We start from the raw sequence: 24,366 nt of genomic DNA on the forward strand, positions 1-24,366 counted from the left end.
TTTTAATTTTTTTCAATTTTTAAACTTCTAATTTTGTATTGGGATACAGCCAATTAACAATGCTGTGGTAGTTTCAGGTGAACAGCGAAGGGACACAACCATACATACGCATGTATCCATTCTCTCCCACACTTTGCTCCCATCCAGGCTGCCACATAACATGGACCAGAGTTCCCTGTGCTGTAAGTAGGTCCTTGTTAGTTATCCCTTTTGAATATTTGCCCTGTAGGCTTAAAAAGAGTCGGACATGACTGTGCGACTGAACACAAGCACAAGGTACAAGATGCCCATTTAAGGGTGTGGCCCTGGCAGGACGCGTGGGGAAAGAAGCCCTGCAGAACGGGCCACCTTGGAGGCTGGCAGCATCTAATGAGGTGGAAGCCACTGCAGGCCTGCAGGAGCAGAGAAACAGCCAGAGGGCCCCTGGAGTCCATAGGCACTGCCTGGAAGGGGACAGCGGCACGGCAGAGGCGGAGCTTAGAGCCGTCCACCCTCGGAGGCGGTCTCAGCTGGAACCTAGTTGGTGGATGTCTGGGCCGGGACTTCCCCCATCATAAAAATCCCCCAGTCCAAACGGTGAACCCAGATTCCTCTTAGGAAAGTTATGGTAGCATTCTTGGGGATGACAACAATTTCTTTTCTTAAGCCTAGGAAGATTTTTGAATTAAATATGTGTATTTGTTTATTTTTATTTATTTTGGCTGTGCTGAGTCTTCATTGCTGCACACAAGCTTTCTCTAGTTGGGTGAGCAGGGACTGCTCTTCATTGCAGTGCACAGGCTTCTCATTTCGGTGGCTACTTTTGTTCCAGAGCATGGGCTCTAGGTCAGCAGGCTCAGTGTTGTGACTCACGGGCTTAGTTACTCTGCAGCATGTGGGATCCCCCTGGACCAGGGATCGAACCTGTGTCTCCTGCATTGGCAGGCTGACTCCCAACCACTAGACCACCAGAGAAGCCCAAATATATAGCAGTTTAATTGAATTAAATTATAGCATTACTATTTTTGAAATAAAATCTGTATTTATTGGGTTAATGTATTTACAAAATTTGAGAATTTGGCCTGTTGATTTAAAATGTATAATTGATTTTAAACTTTTGAATTTAGGTTGGAGTCAGTAAATATATAAACAGCATTTAAGAGAGCGGAGGGCTTAACCATAGTTAATTAGATTTTCAAGGATTACTTAAGTACTTGGAAAGGTTTGTTAATTGTATAACTTAAGCACTTAAAAAAGGAAATTTGATTAATAAACATATAAATGCAATTTAAATACTTAAAGTTTATTTAATTCAATTTTTTAAATGAAAATAGACATTAATCAAAGTAATTAAAAGGAATTGCTCAATGTTGAGTTTGAAAATAGAATAAGATTTGTAAGTTGGATTTTAAAATTTAAGGAAGAAACAGAATTTGGTAACTATTTTTTTTAACTGAACTAACTTCCTTTTGAATAATCTTTCTTTTCTATATTCAAAAGCCTTAAAAGCACAAAAATATCCCACTGTGAGCCTCATACTTCTTAGGGAGACGGGAGCCACCATGCAGATATCCTACCGCTATTTGGGTCACCAAGTCTATGTACCAGCTGTATCCACCGTTCCCTTCTCTTTTCAGGTACCAACAGAGTCTGGTTCCCTCATCACTGTACAGTCCCCCTCCCCTGCTCTCTTCACCCTGTCTCCACTGGGGGGCCTTCCCCACACTTCCCCACACAAATACCAGCTCTGCGCTAATCTGCACACAAGCCAGCACAGGGGCCAGAATGCAATAATTGGTAAAAACGTATTCTATGCATTACACCAGTGGATTAGGATACATAAAAATTAATCTTTCAAGATAGTATAGTGCTGAGTGTTCTTGTAATTGCCAATGAGGATATGTGGACACTGAAATGTAAGCTTCCACAGGCAGTTGTGGACGTGAGACCAAGTTCTAATGGTGTGGCATTTTCTCCAAGCCTTATAAAAGTGTCACAACTGCCATATGGATTAGGATGGCTGCTATCAGAAAACTACAAGTGTTACGAGAATGTGGAGAAATAGAAAGACTTCTCCCCTGCTGATGAGAATATAAAATGGTACAGCCACTGTGGAAATAGTATGGAGGTTCCCTGCCAAATTAAAAATAGAAAACTATCTGACCACATGATCTGACAGTTTCATATCTGGGTATGTGCCCCAGAGAATTAAAAGTGGGATACTGCACACCCCTGTTCATAGCAGCACTATTCACAATATACCAAAGGTGGAAGCCACCCAAGTATCCATCAACTGATAAACAAATAAAATACAGTATATACACACAGTGGAATATTGTTGCTACTCGTGTCCGACTCTTTGCGACCCCATGGACTGCAGCACGCCAGGCTTCCCTGTCCTTCACTATCTCCTGGAGTTTGCTTAAATTCATGTCCATTCAGTCGGTGATGCTATTATGCAGCCTTAAAAAGGAAGGAATTTCTGACACCTGCTACAAGATCGATGAATTTTGAGGACATTATGCCGAGCAAAATAAGCTCACAAAAGGACAAATACAGCATGATTTCATTCTTATGAGGTCCCCAGGGGAATCAAATACAAAGAGACAGAAAGTAGATGGTAGGGGCCAGGGGCTGGGGGAGAGTTTCAATTTTATATGAAAAAGAAGTTTTGGAGATGATGGTGGGAATGACTGTACAACAATGTGAATTTATTTAGTGTCACTGAGCCAAACACTTAAAAATAGTGAGGCTGGTAAAGTTATCAGTATTTTACCACAATTTTTAAAAAAACTCACAATGGTCACAGGCCACATTTAGTGCCTAGTTTAAAGGATTTTGGGGGGCTTCCCTGGTGGCTCAGATGCCAAAGAATCTGCCCACAATGCAGGAGATTCGGGTTCCATCCCTGGGTCGGGAAGATCCCCTAGAGAAAGGAATGAGAACCCACTCCAGTATTCTTGCCTGGAGAATTCGGTGGACAGAGCCTGGGGGGCGACAGTCCATAGGGTCACAAAGAGTCAGACACGACTGAGTGACTAACATACACTTAAAGAATTTTCCAGAGATTCTGTGGAGATTAGACAGATATGAAATAATAGCTCTACTGAACGAAACCCTAGCTCATTCCCAGATGACATGTGATCTTATCAGAGATGGAGACACAGGGGCCTGATGGTCTGTCCCATTCAAAGTATGCATGAAATCAAAGTACCCCTGGGACCAAGAATATACTCTCTAGCCAGCAAGTGACTGTGCCAAGGCCTCCCTTAGAGTGTTTTTAAGGTGTGTTTGGTTTAACTCTCATTACACCAGAGAGAAGGATGTGACCTTTGTATTTTATTCTTGTTGTTCAGTAGCTAGGTCCTGTCTGACTCTTTGAGATCCCATGGACTGCAGCATGCCAGGCTTCCCTGTCCTTCATTATCTCCCGGAGCTGGCTCAAACTCATGTCCATTGTATTTTATAGGTTCTCTTTCTCTGTTGTTAATCAGTCAACAGATATTTGCTAAGAACCTATGACATACAAGGAGCACAGTGCTAAGAACTTTGAGAAAAGTTTTTAGGTTGAACCTTAAGACACTGCCAACATTCAACCATTTGACCTGTGGGGAAGAAAGGCAATTTCATATTGTTCAGCCTAAACTAGTCTGATGGGAAAGAGCTGATACAGAGACACAGAAATGCTGGCTAGCAGCCCGCACAGATAAACCTGAGGTCCTCCGAGAGAGGCTTTTTGACGAGGAAACCAGGTGAGCTTGGGACATGGGTCTGATGGGCAGAGTCACTTGAGTTACAAAAAATGGTCGCAGAGGGAGGCAGAGTGCCAGGTACAGGCTGTGTGTGGAATTGTGAGAACGCAGTTTGGATCAGGAGATGCTGAGGAGCAAAGAGTCGAGGGCAGTGGGAGCACTCCTGGATCTAGAGTCTGGACAGCCACGGCTCCATGGGGAGGAGGGAGTGGATGGACCTAGGAGTGAAGTGAGGACATGGAAGCCCATGTCCAGGAAGGATGAGCGGTTGAGGGAAGGAATTAGGGAAGTCAGAGAGGCTAGCAGTTCCCACTTAGTGCAGCAGAGCACAGGGGGAATAGGGAGCAGAGCATCATGTACCAAGAGTAGGGGAGAAAGAAGTGGTGCGAACTGGAGTGGGGGTGGCGTACTGCCCGAGAAAGGCAGGAGCAAGTGATTCAAGTGAGGAGGAGAAGGATGGGAACAGATGGAGGTAGGGCTGGGTTGTGCTCAGTCACTCAGTCGTGTCCAACTTTTACCACTGAGCCACCAATGTCCTCTTTCATTAGGACCATTTAGCAGGTTATACAAGGCTCTAAGCATTTTACATTATTGTGCAAAGCAGCTCACCTTCTCTACATGAACGATGTTTATCAGGTCTAAGATTGTCCCTAAATGACTGGCAGCAGCTCTGCATGCATGCATCTGAGGCCGTGAAGGTGCAAAAGTTTCAGGACTCGGCAAAGATCACACCACTGGAGAGATCTGGGTCAGGCCCAGGCTTACATCCAGTGTGGACACCAAGGTCGCAGGGTTTGAAGAGCAGAGAGGGAGCACCACTTCTTCCTTGGCCTTGAGGCTTCCACAGGTCCTGACCTGTTCTTGGAAAGCCCCAGGTCCTCAACCATCAGTGGGAGCTCAAGTACAAGGCTCTGGTCCTCTGGTTCCCAACTTTGTTGTAGAACCCAGTCCCCAAGCTGAGGTGACTTAGTTACTCAGTTGTGTCTGACTCTGTGATTCCATGGACTGTAGCCCACCAGGCTTTTCAAATGCCCATCCCTGGCCAAGGAGGCCATGCATTTTAAGACACTGTCACAGTGAGCTTTTATATTACTGTGGGGCTCATCCATCTTCAGCAGTGACTTATGGTCAAGTCACAGGATCCCTCAAGGAAGGAACACAGACTCTCCAGTTCGTTTGTGAAGCTCAGAGCTGAGCTGGAGAAATGCAAGTGAAGGTGCAGGCAAAGAGAATTTTTTTTTTAAAAGCTCATTCTCGAGTCCTCTGGCCTAATCATGGGCCATGACTTCTGCCAACTGTCCTCACTGGACTGATCAGGCATCCATCCCAGGGGGTGTATAGGAAAAGCACATCAGAACTTCTATTTTTTAATTACACAAAAAGAAAAACTTAATTGTACTAGTATTTAGTGTTGTTTGCTATTTTTACCAATATTATTCAATATTCTACAATACATATAAATGTGTAAATAAATATACAGTTAAAAGAAAAAGCCCATTCTAGTCCTGATGATCAGACATTTCTCTCTAGACGACCCCAGAAAGGGCAGGCTGTAGGGCAGCAGGTGTGCACACAGGGGCGGGGGTCAGGACAGTACCTGCCCTGCAAGGCCCCACCGCCTGGGAAGGTCCAGGAACCCCTGCCCTCCAGGTTGGAACCTGAGCTCTTGAGAAGCCTGTTCTCCTGGCTGGAGCTATCACCCTCCAGGTCTGAGTCACTATATCTGGCCAGGGATACTGTCTGCTGGGAGAAGGTGCATCACCCCACCTTTTATGGTGGCTCAGATGGTAAAGATCTGCCTGCAATGTGGGAGACCCAGGTTTGATTCCGGGTCAGGAAGATCCTGGAGAAGGAAATGGCAACCCACTCCCATATTCTTGCATGGAGAATTCCACGGACAGAGGAGCCTCTGGGGGGCTACACTCCATGGGGTCGCCAAGAGTCGGAAATGAGTGAGCAACTAACACTTTCCACTTTCAAGTTAACATCTACCCCTATGTGATGGTGTCAGGAGGGTAGAGCCCTCATGAGCACCCTCGTCAGAACAGCCTAGGAAAAGCCGGCTCTCTCTGCCATTGCAGGGTTCAGGGTGGATGTCTGCAAATGGGCAGGCCCTGGCCACAGCCTGACCACGAGACCTGGTGACCTCAGACCTCCAGTCTCCAGAACTGTCAGGAATAAATCCGACGTTTCTAAGCCGCTTGGCTACAGTATTTTGTCACAGTGACAGGAGCTGAGACTCAGCATAAGTCTTCAGGACGTTAGTTTCAACTTTTGCCTGACCCTTGATGGCTATTGGTGCTATCAGCTCAGGCTGAGAAGGGTGGGGGGCTTCATTCCACATAACACAGAGAGAACAAAGGGGCTCAGGAGAGGGTGACTTCCAAGGGTGTGGGCTTGCCAGTCAGCTGAGGTGAGGACGCAGGGTGAGGTCGGGATCAAGCGTGGCTCCTGGGCAGGAGAGGCGGTGGCTCCAGGATGCAGAGTCAGCTGGAACCTCCTTGAACACCGGAGGAGGCTGAGTTCTAAGCCGGGATGGGCTGGCTCTGAAACCACGGAGTGAGGACTATGCCCCAGAGGGCCTCCTGGATCCAGGGCTCTGGATGGGGCTCCCGAGGAAGCCGACGGGGATTAGGACGAGGACAGTGTCATGTGGACCACTTGACACAAGGAAGCCTGACTGGCATCTCCCGTGGTCCTGCGCACACGGGACGACCCTGTCCCGAGCGCCACGCATCAACCCCGCACAACCCTGTGAACTACAGAGGTGAAAGCAGCCCTCCTGACTCGTGAGCCAACACTCAGAACGGCTGGATAATGTGCTTGAGGTCACGGGGCCAGTAAGGATGGCCTGGCCCTTCCCGGGACAGCAGATGGCACCTGGGCCAGGCGTTAGAGCAGAAATACTAAATACACGAGTCGCATACTTGCTGATGAAAAACATTGGATTCTAGGGAGCAGCTGGCCAAAACCAGACCCATATTTATTGAAAAGTAGAATTTTAAAAGAAAACTTTCCAACTCTGTTACACTCTCCATCTGAACTTTGGTCTTACTATTTTGGCATTCTGGTGCTGGGTGGGAGGAATGGTGAATGATCAGATCACGAACCAGTCAGCACATGGAAACCAAAGACACAGCAGTACAGCACCACAAATGCTTTGGAAACGGCGTATCTTCAGGAGATATCAAGGAAGGGAACTGCAAGACGTGTCCAGTTAAGAGTTTCCTTTGAGAGGCACTTTGGGAGAGCAGATAGACAGCTTGAGTGCCCAAGAAACATGAGTTTGTGGCATTCTGCAGAAGCCACATGTGGGGATCCTGGTGGCTCTAGACTGTAAATCACAGGTTCTTCCTGGAAAATGAAGGCACATTTAACGCAAACATATGAGCAGTCACACAGACCACAAACCACCAGGTGTTACTGTCCTCCAATGTCTGTGCAAAGAAGGGAACTGCAAGACTTGTCCAGGGAACCTCTGGGTGTGCAGAAAGGTGACAGCACAAGTGTACCTGGATGGACTGCTGGTGATTCACATTTCAAACCACACAGGGACCCTGCTGGACACCCCTAACCCCTCCTCATGGAACCTCATAGATGCAAATTCTGATCGACCCCAGGGAGCTAGAGATCCCCTCCTCAGTTGTCTGAGATTAAAAATAATTGTCAATTACAACCATAAACCTTAAAGAGGCTCCTTAAGCCAAAACATGTGTTTGTAATGTGTCCTTTATTTCTTCCTGAATGGCTGTATCAGTTATTTTGGTGTCCAGGCACTCTCAGTATAGAGGGACTCCTGCATGAGGTCCAGGTGGAACTCACAACAGGAAGATCTGAAAGTTGGGAGGAAGTGGGATTTCCATGACAAGGCCCAGGATCTACCTGTTTTGTCTAAGGTGATGGTCTGCCTCACTCACCTAGAGGTCCACTCTTATGTAACTGGGTGCCCCCAACCTCAGATTGTTTAGTTCCTAAGTCGTGTCCGACTCTTTTGAGACCCCATGAACTGTAGCCCGCCAGGCTCTGTCCACGGGATTTCCCAGGCAAGAATACGGCAGTGGGTTGTCACTTCCTTCTCGAAGAGATCTTCCTGACCAAGGATTGAACCCACATCTCCTGCACTGGCAGGCAGATTCTCTATCATTGAGTCACATAAGCCCCATCAATTTCAGGTACCAGACACCAAATTTCTAATTTATCATCAAATGTATAACAAAGGCAACTAAAGATACAATAAACTCGCAGAGAGGAGCCTCCCAAGGCCGGCATTGTTGGGGGGAAGTGTGGTCCTGAAGCCAGACCCTGGGCTTGCCACCTGCTCCAGGAGGCAGCAGCCACACCCTTATGCAATCATCTGGTGACTCACCTTCTCCATCTGTGTGATGGGTATGATCACAGAACCACCTCAAGGAGCTGGGACAAGGATGCTGAGTCCAGCAAAGAGGGGGAGATGAGCACATGTCTGCTGCAAGCCAGTGCTCTCTGGCTCTGTATTCCCAGTGCCCAGCACTCAGAGGGGCTGGATAATGGCTTCCCCAGTGCATGAAAGGCAGGCAGGAGATGGGAAAGGAAAGCTAGAGGAGAGAAGGCTAGCTGATAACAGGTTGGTGACGTATATAATTTCCAAAGAGTAATTTTAAGACCAAACTTGAGATTCTGGTTTCTCTTGGAGTCATGCTAATTAAAATTGATTATTTCAAGATACAAAAATGTGGTCGAAGAAAAAGAAAACACACAAGTAATAAGTTTATTAGAAGTCCTCCTCAAAGCGCTCCCCTGGGGGCACTGAATGCTCAAGCTTATAGGAACCCCTTACCCACTGCTCAGTCCAGGCTTGGCAAAAGATGAACACACACAGGGTCTCGTCATAATACTTTTTTATTACAATATCCAAAAAACTGAGTATGCAGTTTAGGAGGTCTCAAGACCCCTTCCTCAACTGTAGGAATGTGCCATCTCAAGACTGTATATTGGAACTATAAAGGAGTTCAGATGTAAAGAGAAAAGAAAATGCAATTTCTTCATAAACATTCTGTGTCTCTTACTACCAATCACATATCCTTTTGTAAACCCTGAAAAATTTCCCTGTAAAGCAAATACTATATATATATATATATTTTGTGTGTGGGTGTGTGGGTGTGTGTGTGTGTATGTGTGTGTGTGTGTGTGTGTGAAGTGTGGGTTGCTCCCCTCCCCAAAGATCACCTGTTTTCCTTAATCATCTGCATTAGTGTCAACAAATGGCTACAGGTACTTATGACTTTGAGAATTAAATACATCACTGTGAGCTTGAAACGAGCCGAAGGGCAAGAGGAAAGAGCACTCTGCTGATGGCACGTTGGGGGGGAATTTCCGAAACCACCGTCTCCCCCAGTCTCTGGCCCCTCTTCTGCAAACCGGCATTCCAGGACCTCTTTTCTTTATTGCAAGCGCAGCCCCAAAGGCACTGGACAGCATCTTCCCTCCCGTCTTGCCCGGTGGTTCCAGTATTGCTAACAGCGCCCAGGGTTGTCCCCGGAGAGCCTGGGAGCCGTGGGAGCGCAAACAACACGGATGGAGGGCTGCTGGGGTCAGGACTGGGGGTCCCCAGGCAGGTGCCGCCTGCTCTGTGGCTCATGGACATAAGGGCAGCTCTGGTGCATCCACATGGCGCCCGAGGTCTGTAAGGGGATCTGCTGGCTCGAGCGGTGTGAATGGACTAAGGCTGTCTCCCACGGAGGAGGAATAAAGTGAACCGACTCGCTCTGTCCACCTCTCATCACGAAAACCAGCCGGGAGGGCCCGGGATGGCAAAGAGTGGGGCGGTGGCAAATAACCGACCTGGACAAAGAGGGGACCAGGCGGAGAGAACGGGGCCTGCAGGAGAGCCCAGCCAGGGCGCCTTCCCGGGGCATCACTGCAGCGCCCGGACGAGGTAGAGCTTCTCCCCGTGCTCGCTGGTGAAGATGGGGGCCTTCTTATAGTGCTCCACCAGCTCGTCCATGGTGTGGAAGCGCCGCTGCCCAATGCAGTAGACATTGTCCACCAGCTGAACCTTGAAATGCTTGTTCTTCCCTGATGCTTTGAGAGACACGGAGAAGTCACTGGGCTGTGGGGGAAAGAGAACACACACAGGTTACCACTGGGCTCCGTGCACCGGCTGGGGAGCCTGGGCTCCGGTCCACACCCAGGGCAGCCACCTCCTGATCTTTAGAACCACCCGGAGGCTGGTGAGATGCTCGTGCTCTGGATCGAAGAAAAGTGACACTGAACTCAGTACTTTCGGTGCAAAATGTACTTTCGCTATTTGAAAACGGAGACTTGTTCTGAAACGTACAGTACCGATGCTAACCAATGCACGTTTTTCATTTCCCTAGCTAGTTCTTGGATTTGTAGAAACTGGTCTGTACATAGGCAGTGGCTAGAAATACACTTCCTCTGGCTTCTACCACTATTAGGAGCTCAGCCAACAGCATGGTGCTGGCCCGAGTATAGGCACCAAGGTCAATGGAACAGACAGATGAATGAATACAGAAACTGTGGTATATATATATGCAATTGGAAATGTTACTCAGCTATAAAAGAAAAAGAATGCATGTGAATGAGTCCTAATGAGGTGGGTGAACCTAGAGCCTATTATACAAAGTGAAGTCAGAAAAAGAAAGACAAATATTGTGTATTAACACATGTGTATGGAATCTAGGAAGATGGTACTCATGAACCTATCTGCAGGGCAGCAGTAGAGACACAGAGAGAGAACAGACCTTTGGGCACACTGGGGGAAGGAGAGAGTGGGACGAACTGAGAGAATAGCATGGAACATATATATTACCATATGTGTACGGGAGCCAGTGGGAGCTCAACCCAGTGCTCTGTGACAACCTAGAGGGGTGGGATGCAGAGAGAAACAGGACGGGGCTTCACAAGGGAGGGGACATATGTATACCTGTGGGTGATTCATGTTGATGTGCAGCAGAGACCAACACAATACTGTAGGGTAGTTATCCTCCAATAATTGTCTTTTGTTCTATACTTCTCTATATTGTACAATTATAATCTTTGATTTACAAAAAAGTCAATGGAACAGAATAGAGAGCCCAGAAATAAATCCACACTTTCGGGGTCAATTACTCTGTGACAAAGGAGGCAAGAATATACACCAGAAAAAAGATGGTCCCTTCAATAAGCAGTGCTAGGAAAGGTGGATAACTTCAAGGAATGAGACTGGAACATGATGGGTGACACAGACCCGACCAGTGAGATGGAAGGAATGTCGCCCCTGCCCCCGTCTCACTGTCACTCCTGTTCTTGCCGTTTCTGAGCCACCCCTTGTCCCTCTCCCTGCTCAACCATTCCTGAGGGTCTCAGAGCACAGAATGGCCACGTGGAGATGCCTCTGCATCCCCAGACTGGATAAGCTCCGCTCTCCTTGGCTTTGTTGTTATTGTCGCTCAGTTGTGTCTGACTCTTCGAGACCCCATGGACTACAGCCCACCAGGCTCCTCTATCCATGGGATTCTCCAGGCAAGAACACTGGAGTGGGCTGTCATTTCCTTCTCCAGGGAATTGTCCCAACCCAGGGATCAAATCCACATCTCCTGCATTGCTACATGGATTTGTTTTCACTGAAAACACCTCCTTGGCTACTGTCCAGCAGAAGACATTCTGACACATCTGTGGGTCAGGGCTGCGTCTAATCCACAGCTGTGTCCACAGAGAGCCCAACAGATAGTGGGAGCTGTATGATCCAGGTCTAAAGTGAATTCTGAGCCCAGACTTTCACCCTTCCCCAAACCAGGAACTCACTGCTGTTGATGACCTATCAACCCAGCCCCTGCTCACATGTCTCCCACCAGGACAAAACCAACAAGCATCCCTTCACTGGTTTTTACACTGACTCTGCAAATGTCTGATCAAAAGTGAACAGATCTTGCAAAATGAGAGACAACTCTATATAAACTAATGACAACTCAGGGAAAGGGGTGTCTAGGAGAACCCAGATCTGGGGTGGGCCACTGGTCCCCAACAGTCACAACTGTCAGCATCACAATATTGTAATTATCCTCCAATTAAAATAAATAAATTTAAAAACAGTATCACAGAGATAGACATATTCAATTAGTTAGTAACTGTGTGTCCCTTTGCCCAAAATAGACCAAATAAATCTTTGAGGGGAAAACCTCATCTTATCTCTATACTAAACTCAGGGCCCAATGCCTTGGGGGAAACCCAGAAAACACTGGGGGGATAAAATTTCAGGAAGAGATAGGAAGCTTTAGATCCAATTAGGCTTTGGGTTGTATGTTATTTCCAGAATCACACCCATTAGAGGATTAGGGGTAGATGTGGGATACAGGGAGAAGGCAACGGCACCCCACTCCCATGCTCTTGCCTGGAAAATCCCATGGACAGAGGAGCCTGGTAGGCTGCAGTCCATGGGGTCGCTGAGTGTCGGACACGACTGAGTGACTTCACTTTCACTTTTCACTTTCATGCATTGGAGAAGGAAATGGCAACCCACTCCAGTGTTCTTGCCTGGAGAATCCCAGGGATGGGGGAGCCTGGTGGGCTGCCGTCTATGGGGTCGCACAGAGTCGGACATGACTGAAGTGACTTAGCAGCAGGAGCAGGGGGACATAGAACTTGAAAATTATTTCCCCAACTTGATCTCTTATGCCCCTTCCCCAAAAAAGAAATGAGTCCTCATGAATGATTCATCAGATCAACCAGCACACTGCTATATTTAAAACAGATAACCAACAAGGACATACTGTATAAAACAAGAAACTCTGCTCAGTGTGTTATGTGGCAGCCTGGATGGGAGGGGAGTTTGGAGGAAAACGGATACATGTATATGTATGGCTGAGTTCCCCTGCCATGCACCCGAAACTATCACAACATTGTTAATTGGCCACTGTTGTTTAGTTGCTAACTCATGTCCGACTCTTCGTGATCCCAGGGACTGTAGCCTACCAGGCTCCTCTGTCCATGGGATTCTCAGTCAAGAATACTGAAATAGGTTGCCATATCCTCCTCCAGGGGATTTTCTTGACCCAGGGATCGAACCTGAGTCTCCTGCATCTCCTGAATTGGCAGGTGGATTCTTTACCACTGAGCCACCAGGAAAGCCTCATTAATTGGCCATACTTTAATACAAAAAATTTAAAATAGTATAAAAGCAAGAGAGTTCCAGAAAAACATCTATTTCTGCTTTATTGACTATGCCAAAGCCTTTGACTGTGTGGATCACAATAAACTGTGGAAAATTCTTCAAGATATAGGAATACCAGACCACCTGACCTGCCTCTTGAGAAACCTGTATGCAGGTCAGGAACCAACAGTTAGAACTGGACATGGAACAACAGACTGGTTCCAAATAGGAAAAGGAGTATGTCAAGGCTGTATATTGTCACCCTGCTTATTTAACTTCTATGCAGAGTACATCATGAGAAAGACTGGGCTGGAAGAAGCACAAGCTGGAATCAAGATTGCCGGGAGAAATATCAATAACCTCAGACATGCAGATGACACCACCCTTATGGCAGAAAGTGAAGAGGAACTAAAAAGCCTCCTGATGAAAGTGAAAGTAGAGAGTGAAAAAGTTGGCTTAAAGCTCAACATTCAGAAAACGAAGATCATGGCATCTGGTCCCATCACTTCATGGGAAATAGATGGAGATACAGTGGAAACAGTGTCAGACTTTATTTTTTGGGCTCCAAAATCACTGCAGATGGTGACTGCAGCCATGAAATTAAAAGATGCTTACTCCTTGGAAGGAAAGTTATGACCAACCTAGATAGCATATTCAAAAGCAGAGACATTACTTTGCCAACAAAAGTCCGTCTAGTCAAGGCTATGGTTTTTCCTGTGGTCATGTATGGATGTGAGAGCTGGACTGTGAAGAAGGCTGAGCGCCAAAGAATTGATGCTTTTGAAGTGTGGTGTTGGAGAAGACTCTTGAGAGTCCCTTGGACTGCAAGGAGATCCAACCAGTCCATTCTGTAGGAGATCAGCCCTGGGATTTCTTTGGAAGGAATGACGCTAAAGCTGAAACTCCAGTACTTTGGCCACCTCATGCGAAGAGTTGACTCATTGGAAAAGACTCTGATGCTGGGAGGGATTGGGGGCAGGAGGAGAAGGGGACGACAGAGGATGAGATGGCTGGATGGCATCACTGACTCGATGGACGTGAGTCTGGGTGAACTCCGGGAGTTGATGATGGACAGGGAGGCCTGGCGTGCTGCAGTTCATGGGGTCGCAAAGAGTCGGACATGACTGAACGACTGAACTGAACTGAACTCAAACGGCACAGAAGGACATTTTAAGTAATCAACTGCACTATTCTCACTGCTATTTTCACATTTACACAAGACTGATCAAGATGAATGTGAGCTGGCCTCAGTGTTATGAGTATTCCCACCCAAGCTGGATGCTGTATATGGTTCTGAAAACAGAACAAAGTAAACAGGTACCGCCCGACACGTGCTCTGCACAGGACGGCCTGAGCATTAGCCCCTTGGCCCCTGTCACGTTGCAGTCAGTTCTGGTGGGTGAAGACTTGAGCAGTCACCATGCCCTGTGTCCAGCAGTATATACACGTTAGCAGTATATACACGTTAGCAGTATATACATGCTCAGCTCTCTCTTGGGGTTTCCGGTTTTCAAGAAGCAATGTGTACTTTCAAGATCTGTTCATTTTTAGAAGCATATATGTTCTGTGCCAAAAGCCTGTGCCTTCTGATAAAGATAGAAGGCGACTTCAGTTTTACGTTTAGGACCAGCCGGGCACTGAGCTAGTTTTAGAGACTCTTTAATCAGTTCATAGACAAAGCAGCATCGTACGGAGGGAGTGCGTGAGACGGCATGCGTGAGACGGCGTGCGTGAGATGGGGTCACTGTGTGATAGACTCAATTTTACTTATGCCCCACAATCAGCAGATGACTTTCTGAATTTGCTTTTCATTTAAGCACCTTAATTTAGCCTCCTGATATGTCTCCTGTACATATGTATTACGGCAGTAAAACTGGTTGCTGTAGCAGAGACAGTAATTTTAATTTTGTGGGCTCCTGAGCAGGAGCTTGAACTTAAGGACATGGGAGGAATTGAGTTTATACCAAGCAGGGGGTGCCGAACCTTCGGAGAACTCTCTGTGCTTCTGATCTATGTACTAAAGTGCACTGTTACACGTCACCAAGTTCTAAAGGAAGCCTGAGGATGAACTGGGCCAGGGCATCTCAATTTGTGCTCCCAAGTCCAGTAGCATCACCTGGGTGCTTGTCAGAAAAAGCGAATTCTCAGGCCCCACCGCAGACCCCCTGAATGAGCAGCTCAGGGGCAGGGCTGTCCAGGGGCTTCAGATGCAGTTTGAGATGAGGTCTGAGTGAACCACACACAGTGCTTTCAAGCAGTCAGGGCCGTGAGAACAAGACAGGAATGTGATTCATGTGCTAAGACGCACCTTGGAGGAGGTCCATGACAAAGCCCACCCCCAGGCTGGGGAAGCCTGTCTGACTCTGTCCTGAGGGGTTTGACCTTGCTCTAGATACTCCCTGCAGGGGCCCCCCTGGGTGGCACAGCCAGCATTCTCTTCCCTTCTCAAGAAGCCAGCCCCCTGGATCTGACTAGAAAAGGGGCTGCTCCAGAGGTGGGGGTAGGGGGCGGGGAGCGGATCCCTGAGAAGTTGGGGCCATCAGTCTTGGTCCTTACAGGCTAAATTAATTTAGCCACACTGGTCTGCACTGGCCATGGGCACTGGGCAGGAAGACTCAGCAACACTCTGAAGCTAAGCATGTCACAGAAACTTGACTGCTGGCTCAACCACACTGAGAAGAGGACTGAAGCCCACGAGCCCAGCATCTGGGGTGGGACTGACTTGCAGTCACTGGCCCCTAGAGGTCGGTGAGATGCCTCAGACACCATCTCCGGTGGGCAAGTACTTTCCTCGCTTGCATCTTGAGACCAAAATGTAAACACTTCTTGCAGAATTTCTCCGCAAGTCGAGAAGGAACTGTTTTCAAAGGACAGGCAGTAAAGACTCCTGGCAGTTGAGAGAAGAGGTGGGCTTGCCAGCCTCCAGGAAAGAAATATTTATGGAGAGCCGAGCAGAGCAGAATGCAAACCCTCCTCCCTCCATCTGGGCTCCTCAGCTCATCTCATCGGACAAGGTGTTTCCCCTTCACTGGCTGAGAAACCACAGAAAACTGAAGTCATGTCCGATTCTTTGTGACCTCATGGACTGTAACCTGCCAGGTTTCTCCGTCCATGGGATTTTCCAGGCAAGAATACTGGAGTAGGTTGCCATTTCCTTCTCCAGGGGATCTTCCCAACTCAGGGATTGAACCTGGGTCTCTCACACTGCAGGCAGACTCTTTACCATCTGAGCCACCAGGGAAGCCCCCGAGAAACCACAATCAGGGCAGAAAACATTCGCTGGGAGGGCCGGAGTGTGCCTACTGGGGCTGCGGGCCCCCCACCCCTCGCTCTGGGTCTGCCTGTGCCTGAGTGCTCTTAAAAACAAGGGATACAGTTCAAAGAAACCCTAGCAATTTTTATGTTCTTTTCTCCTCGCTAAGTGACTGCAGTGATCAGCAGATTACTGGGAGCAAAGCCTGAATTACCTCTCTTCTGTAAATGAAAATGGAGCCCTCCAGCCTAGGACACTAGCCTGTTCACAGTCCTTCTGCAGTTATGGCTAACAAGAAATGGAGTAGGAAGATAGAAAGGTTTACACTGGTGCTATTAATACATGTGCCAGCTGTACACACCTTTCTCATATATTAAAATTTATTAGACCCATTTCTTTTTTTTTTTTTAATATTATTTGGCTGCTCTGGGTCTTAGTTGCAGCATGCAGGATCTAGTTCCCTGACCAGCGATTGGACCTGGGTCCCCCACATTGTGAGCTCGGAGTCTTAGCCACTAGACCACTAGGGAAGTCCCAAGATACAGTTTTTTTTTTTTTTTTAATTTCCACTACAGCTTTTAATTCTTGGAGGGAATCATTTCTAACAGGTACTTGTGAATTTACATGCAAGCAGTATATCCACAAAGAAGGCTGAGCATCAAAGAATTGATGCTTTCGAACAGTGGTGCTGGAGGGACTCTTGAGAGTCCCTTGGACTGCAAGGAGAACAAATCAGTGAATCCTAAAGGAAGCCATCCCAGAATATTCATTGGAAGGACTGATGCTGAGGCTCCAATACTTTGGGCCCCTGAAGTGAAGAGCTGACTCATTAGAAAAGACCCTGATGCTGGGAAAGATTGAGAACAGGAGAAGAAGAAGGTGACAGAGGATGAGATGGTTGGATGGCATCATCAACTCAACAGACATGAGTTTGAGCATGCTCCAGGAGATGGTGAAGGATAGGGAAGCCTGGCATGCTGCAGTCCATGAGGTCGCAAAGAATCAGGCACAACTGAGCGACTAAACAACAACAGCAAGTATATCAATAAACACTTACATCAAGGGAGCTAATGATCTGGGGTTTTTTATGAAAATGTTTCTGAATACTGTTACAGATGAAGTATTTGACAGAGTTTTCAGGTGGCTCAGTGGTAAAGAATCAGCCTGCCAATGCAGGAGATGAGATGCAGGTTCGATCCCTGGATCGGGAAGATCCCCTGGAGTAGGAAATAGCAACCCACTCCAGCATTCTTGCCTGGGAAATTTCACCAGAGAAGCCTGGTGGGCTACAGTCCATGAGGTTGAACAGGACTGAGCTACTGAGCATGCACACACTCACACTTGCACTCTAGTTTGAAAGAGCTGTTTTTCAGTTCTCACTGATTTATTGGACACTCATCTCTCTTCATGTTACACTTGCAGCCTGAAGAGAGGTTGTCTGGACCCCTGGTGGCAGCAATCCTGAGCCAGAGGCTACCAAGTCTGACCTGAGTTCACAAGCCCAGGGGTCAATGAGCACAGAGACAGGGCTGGGCATGCTGGCACCTCCTCTGGCTGCTGCTGGCTCCCAGTCACTCTGAATCTACACACACATGCTGGACAATTGCATCATCAGTGAATGTGGAGAATATTTTCTACGGTCTCACGCAGTGCTGGGATTCAACAGCCGACAGGATAACATACCATGCACTCCAGTGCTGACCTGGCTGCCATGGGGGCAGCACAGCCACGAATGAAGGCGGTTACACCTGTGAGCACAGGCCCCATCATGGGACCCAGGAGCACGGCTCATAGAGGCTTCCCAGATGGAAAGGAGGAGGAGTGAGGTGTGAACGGTGTGTGTGCCTAGACTGGGCAGGGAGGGGGTACTGGGGGGATGGGGGCAGCTGTACTCTACAATTTTCCAGATGTATGCAAAGGTCCACAGGAGGAGAGAGCAGAGTCTGAGCAGCATGCAGGAGACAGCAGCGGGAGGTCTCCTCCCATTGTGGACCAGGAGGAGCCACTGAGCCGCCCTCGGCCACGTGACTGGGATCCCCCCAGGGCACTCAGTTACACAGCCCAGCCGCCTGCACCGCCTCCTTCTGCTCTCACCACAAATCAGGTTTCAGGTAACAAGCAGCCCTCTGTTCCACTTTCTACAGCATCTCCCTCCAAAAAAAGGGGATTCAGCACTCTTCACCTTCTTTTACACATAATACAGCAGAGATAAAACTCCATCCAAAGCCCTTCGTAATAAATGACACAAAAACATAGGGACACAAAATACAGGGAAATAGATGACCTCTTTGGGATCTTTAACATCTTACAGAGAAAAACGGCTTCCTACACCACAGGCTGATGCTTTGCAGACCTCAACCTAGTTGTAAGCTGCCACTTTCTACAGCAACTGAAAAAATAAAACACTGACAGTTTACAGAGTACACAGAAATTTAGTTACTGGTTATTCTTCACTGTAATACAGTTTTCTAGCTGTATCCACAGAATAAGTCTGAACAAATACATAAGGATTTATGATGAGCATTAGATGAGAAGGCAGGTAGGAATTTTGAATTTTCTAGATTTAATGAGATATGGATGGAATATAATGATTAAATACAAAGAAACTGACACTGTTCCATCTTTAGCTGCTAAAGGTAAATGACAATTAGAGGCGAGGAATGAGAGCAAGAGAGGGGGAGAGAGAAAACTCGATATTGAGATGAAAGATAGAAAAGGGCCAAAGCAGGGTCATCTGGTTCATTCACTGGCTGATAAACCATGTCTAACACACGCCTTTGAAATACCCACACATCACTGACCCTGGATATCGTAGGATATGCCAATGCTTTGCTTGTTGTTCTGAAATATATGTCCACCCCTCCTGCCCTCCGCCCAAGCACAGATTTCCCAGAACTCAGATCTTTTTACTTTTCAATACAGAAAAATACGGAATATTTTTAAATGCAAAGTATCAAGCAAGAATCTTGCTCATTTATACTGAAATTGCTCAGGATATTTAAAAAAATGAAATGCATCTTGAAGAGGCACTCTAAAAAAGCAGCTATGCTTACTGAGGAATCACAGGTCCTGCAATGACCAAAGGTGAGCCCTGAGTACAGAGACCTAGAGGAAGGAAAAGGAAACTGAATGAGGATGCCTGTGGGTCCTGCAGAAACGGGACCCCGAAGCTGGGTCAGGCTGTGGAGCTCCGGGCTCACACAGCTTTGAACGGTAGGCTCTCACCTTAGAGATGCCAGAGTGAACAGGGAAAAAGACAACAGGCAGAAAGAAGACGGGAAGGTGCTGGCAGGAAGCAGAGGCAGTGGAGGCAGAAAATGGATAAGCGATGGACTTGTCCATCTGAACGGCTCCTCACGGTTGCAGATGACAGGTGGGCAAAGACCTAGTTACAAGCATGAAGACAGCGCAGCCGGCTCGCCCTGCCATCAGGAGAAGAGCAGCAGCATGCCTGAGAGTCCCTGAGTGTCTCTTTGGCACAAGACAGGTGTGCACACAGCAGACAGCGCCACGTGTAACAGCGGGTTCCAGCCAGACAAGCAGTCCAGCACACCCTTGGGCCACATGGCAGCCTTCAGGCCGAGCCGGGGCCATGGCAGGGGCAGAGCTAAGCAAGTCCGAGAGAGCCTCTCCCCCACCCCGAGAGCCAGTGGCCCAGCCCACAATGAGCTGTCGTAGCGCAGTTTTCTAAATTAAAACAGAAGGAACAAAATGTGGAAAGGCTCCCCCCGCCCCCAATGGTTAAAATAAACAAGCAATACTTTAGTTATTTAGAAAAGGCTTTCTCCTCTCATAACCCGAGACAAATGTAACACTGCTGCTTCTTCAAGTTCCTGGGAGTGGAGTGTAGATGAGAAAATTACCTTCCTCTACCTCTAAAAGGACCTTGTCCCAAGGTCTGACAGTGACCATGGCCTGTATGTGCTTGTCTCATGGACAAGTCACAGGTTTTCTCTAAGCCAGTGATACTATCTGCCTCCTGCTAAAGACTTTTCCCTTCCCCAGCCCCATAGAGAAGAACCTGGGGGCACTGTCTCCACTCCGGGGGCTGCTTTTACCCCTCTTCTTTCTAAGAAGCCTCTTCAAACCCAACGTTCCTAAATCAGGACGAGACTCCTTGACTCTGAATCATCCTTGTCCCTCGATCACCTCCTACTGTGACGGGTTTCTGGTGCTTTCTTTGAGTTTCTGCTTAGGGGGGTTGCAAGTGCTCTGGACCCGATTCTCTGGAGCCTCCTGATCTGTGCACGGAGCAGACTTCATATGAGAACAACTTAATGTGATGTCCTGCCAGAAACCATTGACTGGATGAGAAAAGCTCATTGCCCGGATTTCAGATGCAGCTACTGTCTAAGTCCCATGTGCTTGCCACCACGAGCTGCTGCCACCACTGGGGGGCCGGTTTCCATCCCATCACAGCTGCCCCCCTGTCTGAAGGGAAACCACTTCTGTGGGCTTGAACTCCCTCTAGATCAGTCAATAGGAATCTTGACTGTGCACTTAGTAATCGTAGTATCAACATTTGCAGGGGACAATTACAGTACATAGCATGGGCTGACTAGTCTTACGGGTTGCATTTATACAATTAAACTGAAGTCTATAGGAACCAACAGAAAATGATCATACTGGACTCTATCCTCAAAACTCACACTGGACTCCATCCTCAAAACTTTTGCTTCACTTAAATACACATGGCAGGTGTATTTAAAAGGACTGAAAAACCAGCTTAGGACCTCCACAATGAAAACACAAAAAGGTACCTGGAATGACAGCCCAGTTCCCCCAGACAGACTTGGCCACACACCTGAAACACAGACCCCAAATCTGTGCTGGAAACAGGTATGCTCCAAGTCGAGAGACCTCATACCGCTGACTCAACTTGTACACACAAACCCCTCTCTTAACAATTGTCCTTTTCCTTTTTTAGTTCTGTTCCTGAGTGCTTCAAAAGCTTTTCAGAGATAAACTCAGTGGTGCCTGTGGCAGAGACTTACTGAGGATTACACATTTTAAAAAGAAAAACATACCAACCAACAAAAGATTGTGTCAGAAACAGGGTGTCTGCCTTGCTGAGAATATCTGATGCATCTCAGACCCAGAGAGGAAACAAGGTTGGGTCATCAACAGGGAAACCATGGGAGAAAATGATGTTTGGGTCTGCAGGACAGAACAGGGGTGATCCCACTCAAGAGGCAGCAAAATCTCCAGAAGCTGAGACACTCTGTACTTGCCATCTCACCTACAAGAACGCACCTTGCGGAGTAGAGATACAGCCGAGGCTGGGCAGTCCAAGTGGATGTCAGCATAAGGTGGGGCTGGGGCCTCAGGACACAGGCTGTATAGAGCATCTGTGTTCATCTTGCTTAACATGAGCCCCACATAACCCTGCTGTCTGAGGCCATTCACACACCTCCACACACTTTCATGCTCTCTGCTTCCTTCCTGTGCGCCACCCACCCACCGAGGGTTCTCTGCTCTGAGGAGGAAGCCGTCCTGCACAGCCAGTGCATACCCACACATATGTACATGCCTAGATGTGTGTATACATGCACACCCAGATGTGCACATGCACACACATGCACACCTCTCCACCCACCCCGCCCCACACTCACTGAGCACTCTGTCCTGACAAGAAAGTTGCACACATGCACACACTCTGAGATGCACATCTGTTTACACCCAGACACGTGTACACACCCCTTCACCCACCCTGCCCCACACTCATTAATGACTCTGTCTTGATGAGAAAGTCGCCCTGCACACCTGGTACACAGGTACAGAGATGCACACACACATGCACACCCCTCCACCCACCAACCCTATACTCACTGGGGACTTGCTGTTAAGCAGGAAGAAGTTGCCCTATATGCCTGGTGCACACACAGAGATGCCCACATATGTGCACACCCAGACACATACACATCCCTCTGCCCACCCACCCCATCTTGCACTCACCGAGGACTCGCTGTCCCGCACAAGGAAGTCGCCCTGAACTCCCCGCGCGTTGAGTGCGCACTCGGCCTGGTGGCGAGTCACGTTCCCGTAGTACCACTCGCGGCCTGCGAACCGGCCAGCACGAGCAGGCCCCGCGGGTCCGGAGCCAGCGTGAGGGGCCGGGCCCTCGCTCAGCACCACCACGTAGTTCTTGGGCACCAGGCCGACCTGGCCACGCGCATTGCGGCAGCGCCACCACTCGGGGTCGTTCTCGGGCTTCTCGATCACCTCCATGGTCTCGCCCTTGTCGAAGTTGAGCTCCTCCTCGGTGACCGAGCTGAAAGGGTACAGCGTCTGCACCACCTGCAGCGCCCGCGCGCCCTGCCCATTGCTGAGCGTGGCACCAGGCCGCAGGCTTGAGCCCCCGGGCGCGTCGCCGGCTGCTTCGTCCAGCTCCTCCAGCACATAGTTGGACGGGAACCAGCCCACCTGGCCATTGTAGCTGCCCCGCCACCAGCCGTCGCTGCACTTCTCCATGACGGTGACGCGTGAGCCCTTCACCAGCGACAGCTCGTCCTCGCGCTCTGCTGCATACGCGAACTTGACCACGGCGGGGATGCTGAGGTCGTAGATGCGGTCGGCGCCGCCCCCATTGGCGGGGAACTCCGCGTCCGTGCTGGGCGTCGGGGAGGCATCGCGTGCGCTCGTCTTCCGGCGGGTCCTTCCGAGGCCTGTAGAGAAACAGCAAAGCTCAGCGCAGGGACCAGGTTCAGCTGAGTGGGACCCCGCAAGGGCTCCACGCAGGGCCCCAGCCGAGGGGCAGCGCCTGCACACTGATGCAGAACGGACTTGGCCCCCTGGCTGGTGACCAGCCAGTCACCAACAGAAGTAACAGTGGCCAAATGCCTGAAAGCTGGGAATTACCATATCTCATCTCTGCTTTCCTTTAAAAAAAAAAGAAAAGAAAAAAGCCAGAGCACCAGCAAACCATGAGGATAAAACAGTGTAAAGTCTGAAAATGATGAGAGCAGCCATATGCCACTAGGAGGAAAACAAAACAAAAAGGCATCGGTACACAAATATCTTCTGCATCAGGACAGAGGTATCTTCTGTGTTGTGGGTGGGAAATTGGACCAAATGACCTTGAAGACCTTCCATGGCTCTCAGACCCCTCAAGCCTGTCCCGCTCTGCCGGTCACCACCTGTCCTCCACTCTGGGGATACTCGGCACCCTCCCAGGGTGGCAACCCTGGGGAGAAACCCATACCCTTCTCCTTCCTTCCCGTCTTTCAAAACTGCACAGATTTCGCACAAGCAGTGATGAGTGATTTAGAAAAAACAGCGCATGCAGTAAATTTAAGGCAGACTTTTTCATATTCTGGTGGCAAACCCACAAGTGGATCAGAAAATCAGTTTAAGGGGGTCTGAGCAGCCTGTGTGTATGCACTGTCTTCTTTTTAAAAGGAAACAAAACAGAAGATGTCAGAGTGCATCAAACATAGAACTGCTGCTTCGGTTACATGTGTGAGTCAGGGCCAAGCTGTCACCTGAAACATCACTTCCTGTGCATGAGGTGTAATACAGCTTGAAAAGCCCTAGGGTAAAAATGATTTAACCTGCTTAAAATGCACAGAATTCTGCAACCTTGTAGAAGCGAGCCTAGGAAGGAAGGCACGATGCCTGAGTTGGGGACGTGCCCCTGGACTGCGGGGTTGGCTGTGCTTCTTGGGCTTTCCTGAGAGGTGGCCACTTGCCCACCATGCCTCCGAGCTACACCAGCATGGGGGCTTCCACAGTAGGGAAACTGTGGCCACTGGCAGATCTTTGTTTTTTTCCCAGAAGGACAACAATGCACTTCTATGGATAGCTTGTACTTCTTTCTCCCTTAATTCCCTGCAGTAAAGACAGTTTGGGCTTCCCTGGTGGCTCAGTGGTAAAGAACCCACCTCCCAATGCAGGAGACTTAGATCCCTGGGTCGGGAAGATCCTCTGGAAGAAGAAATGGCAATCCACCCAGTATTCTTCCCTGGGAAATTCCACAGACAGAGGAACCTGGCAGGCTACAGTCCATGGAGTCGCACAGAGTCAGGCATGACTGAGGGACCAAACAGCACACAGCTTGGTTCTGAGAATTCCCTTTGTTCCTACTCCCCTGTTGGGTGGGGAGATCAAAGGAATAAGAGGAGCTGTCATGATGGCCTGGACCATGGGGAGCTGGGCACTGGCTTCCAGAGTGGACCCACCCAGGCTGGCATTCTCTGCTCCAGACACATACTCAGCTCAGCACCACTGTCACTCACTCGCTAGGTGCCTTCCCT

The 24,366-nt window shown here is 48.6% G+C and overlaps 1 protein-coding gene across 4 annotated transcripts in view; it reads right to left on the reverse strand.

Moving 5' to 3' along the window:
- Positions 1 to 8,591: 8,591 nt before the first annotated feature.
- The window catches only part of NCK2 (NCK adaptor protein 2), a 115,264-nt gene continuing 99,489 nt past the window's right edge, over positions 8,592 to 24,366 (reverse strand). For all 4 annotated transcript variants that reach the window (XM_059891295.1, XM_005212779.3, XM_059891294.1 and 1 more), the window contains 2 exon segments: positions 22,070 to 22,779; positions 8,592 to 9,819 (listed from right to left, as the gene is read on the reverse strand). In XM_059891295.1, the coding sequence (XP_059747278.1) occupies positions 9,812 to 9,819; positions 22,070 to 22,779 (718 nt within the window). In that variant the 3' untranslated portion in view covers positions 8,592 to 9,811.

This window comes from Bos taurus, chromosome 11 (assembly GCF_002263795.3).
Source record: "Bos taurus isolate L1 Dominette 01449 registration number 42190680 breed Hereford chromosome 11, ARS-UCD2.0, whole genome shotgun sequence".
Taxonomy (NCBI): Eukaryota; Metazoa; Chordata; class Mammalia; order Artiodactyla; family Bovidae; genus Bos; species Bos taurus.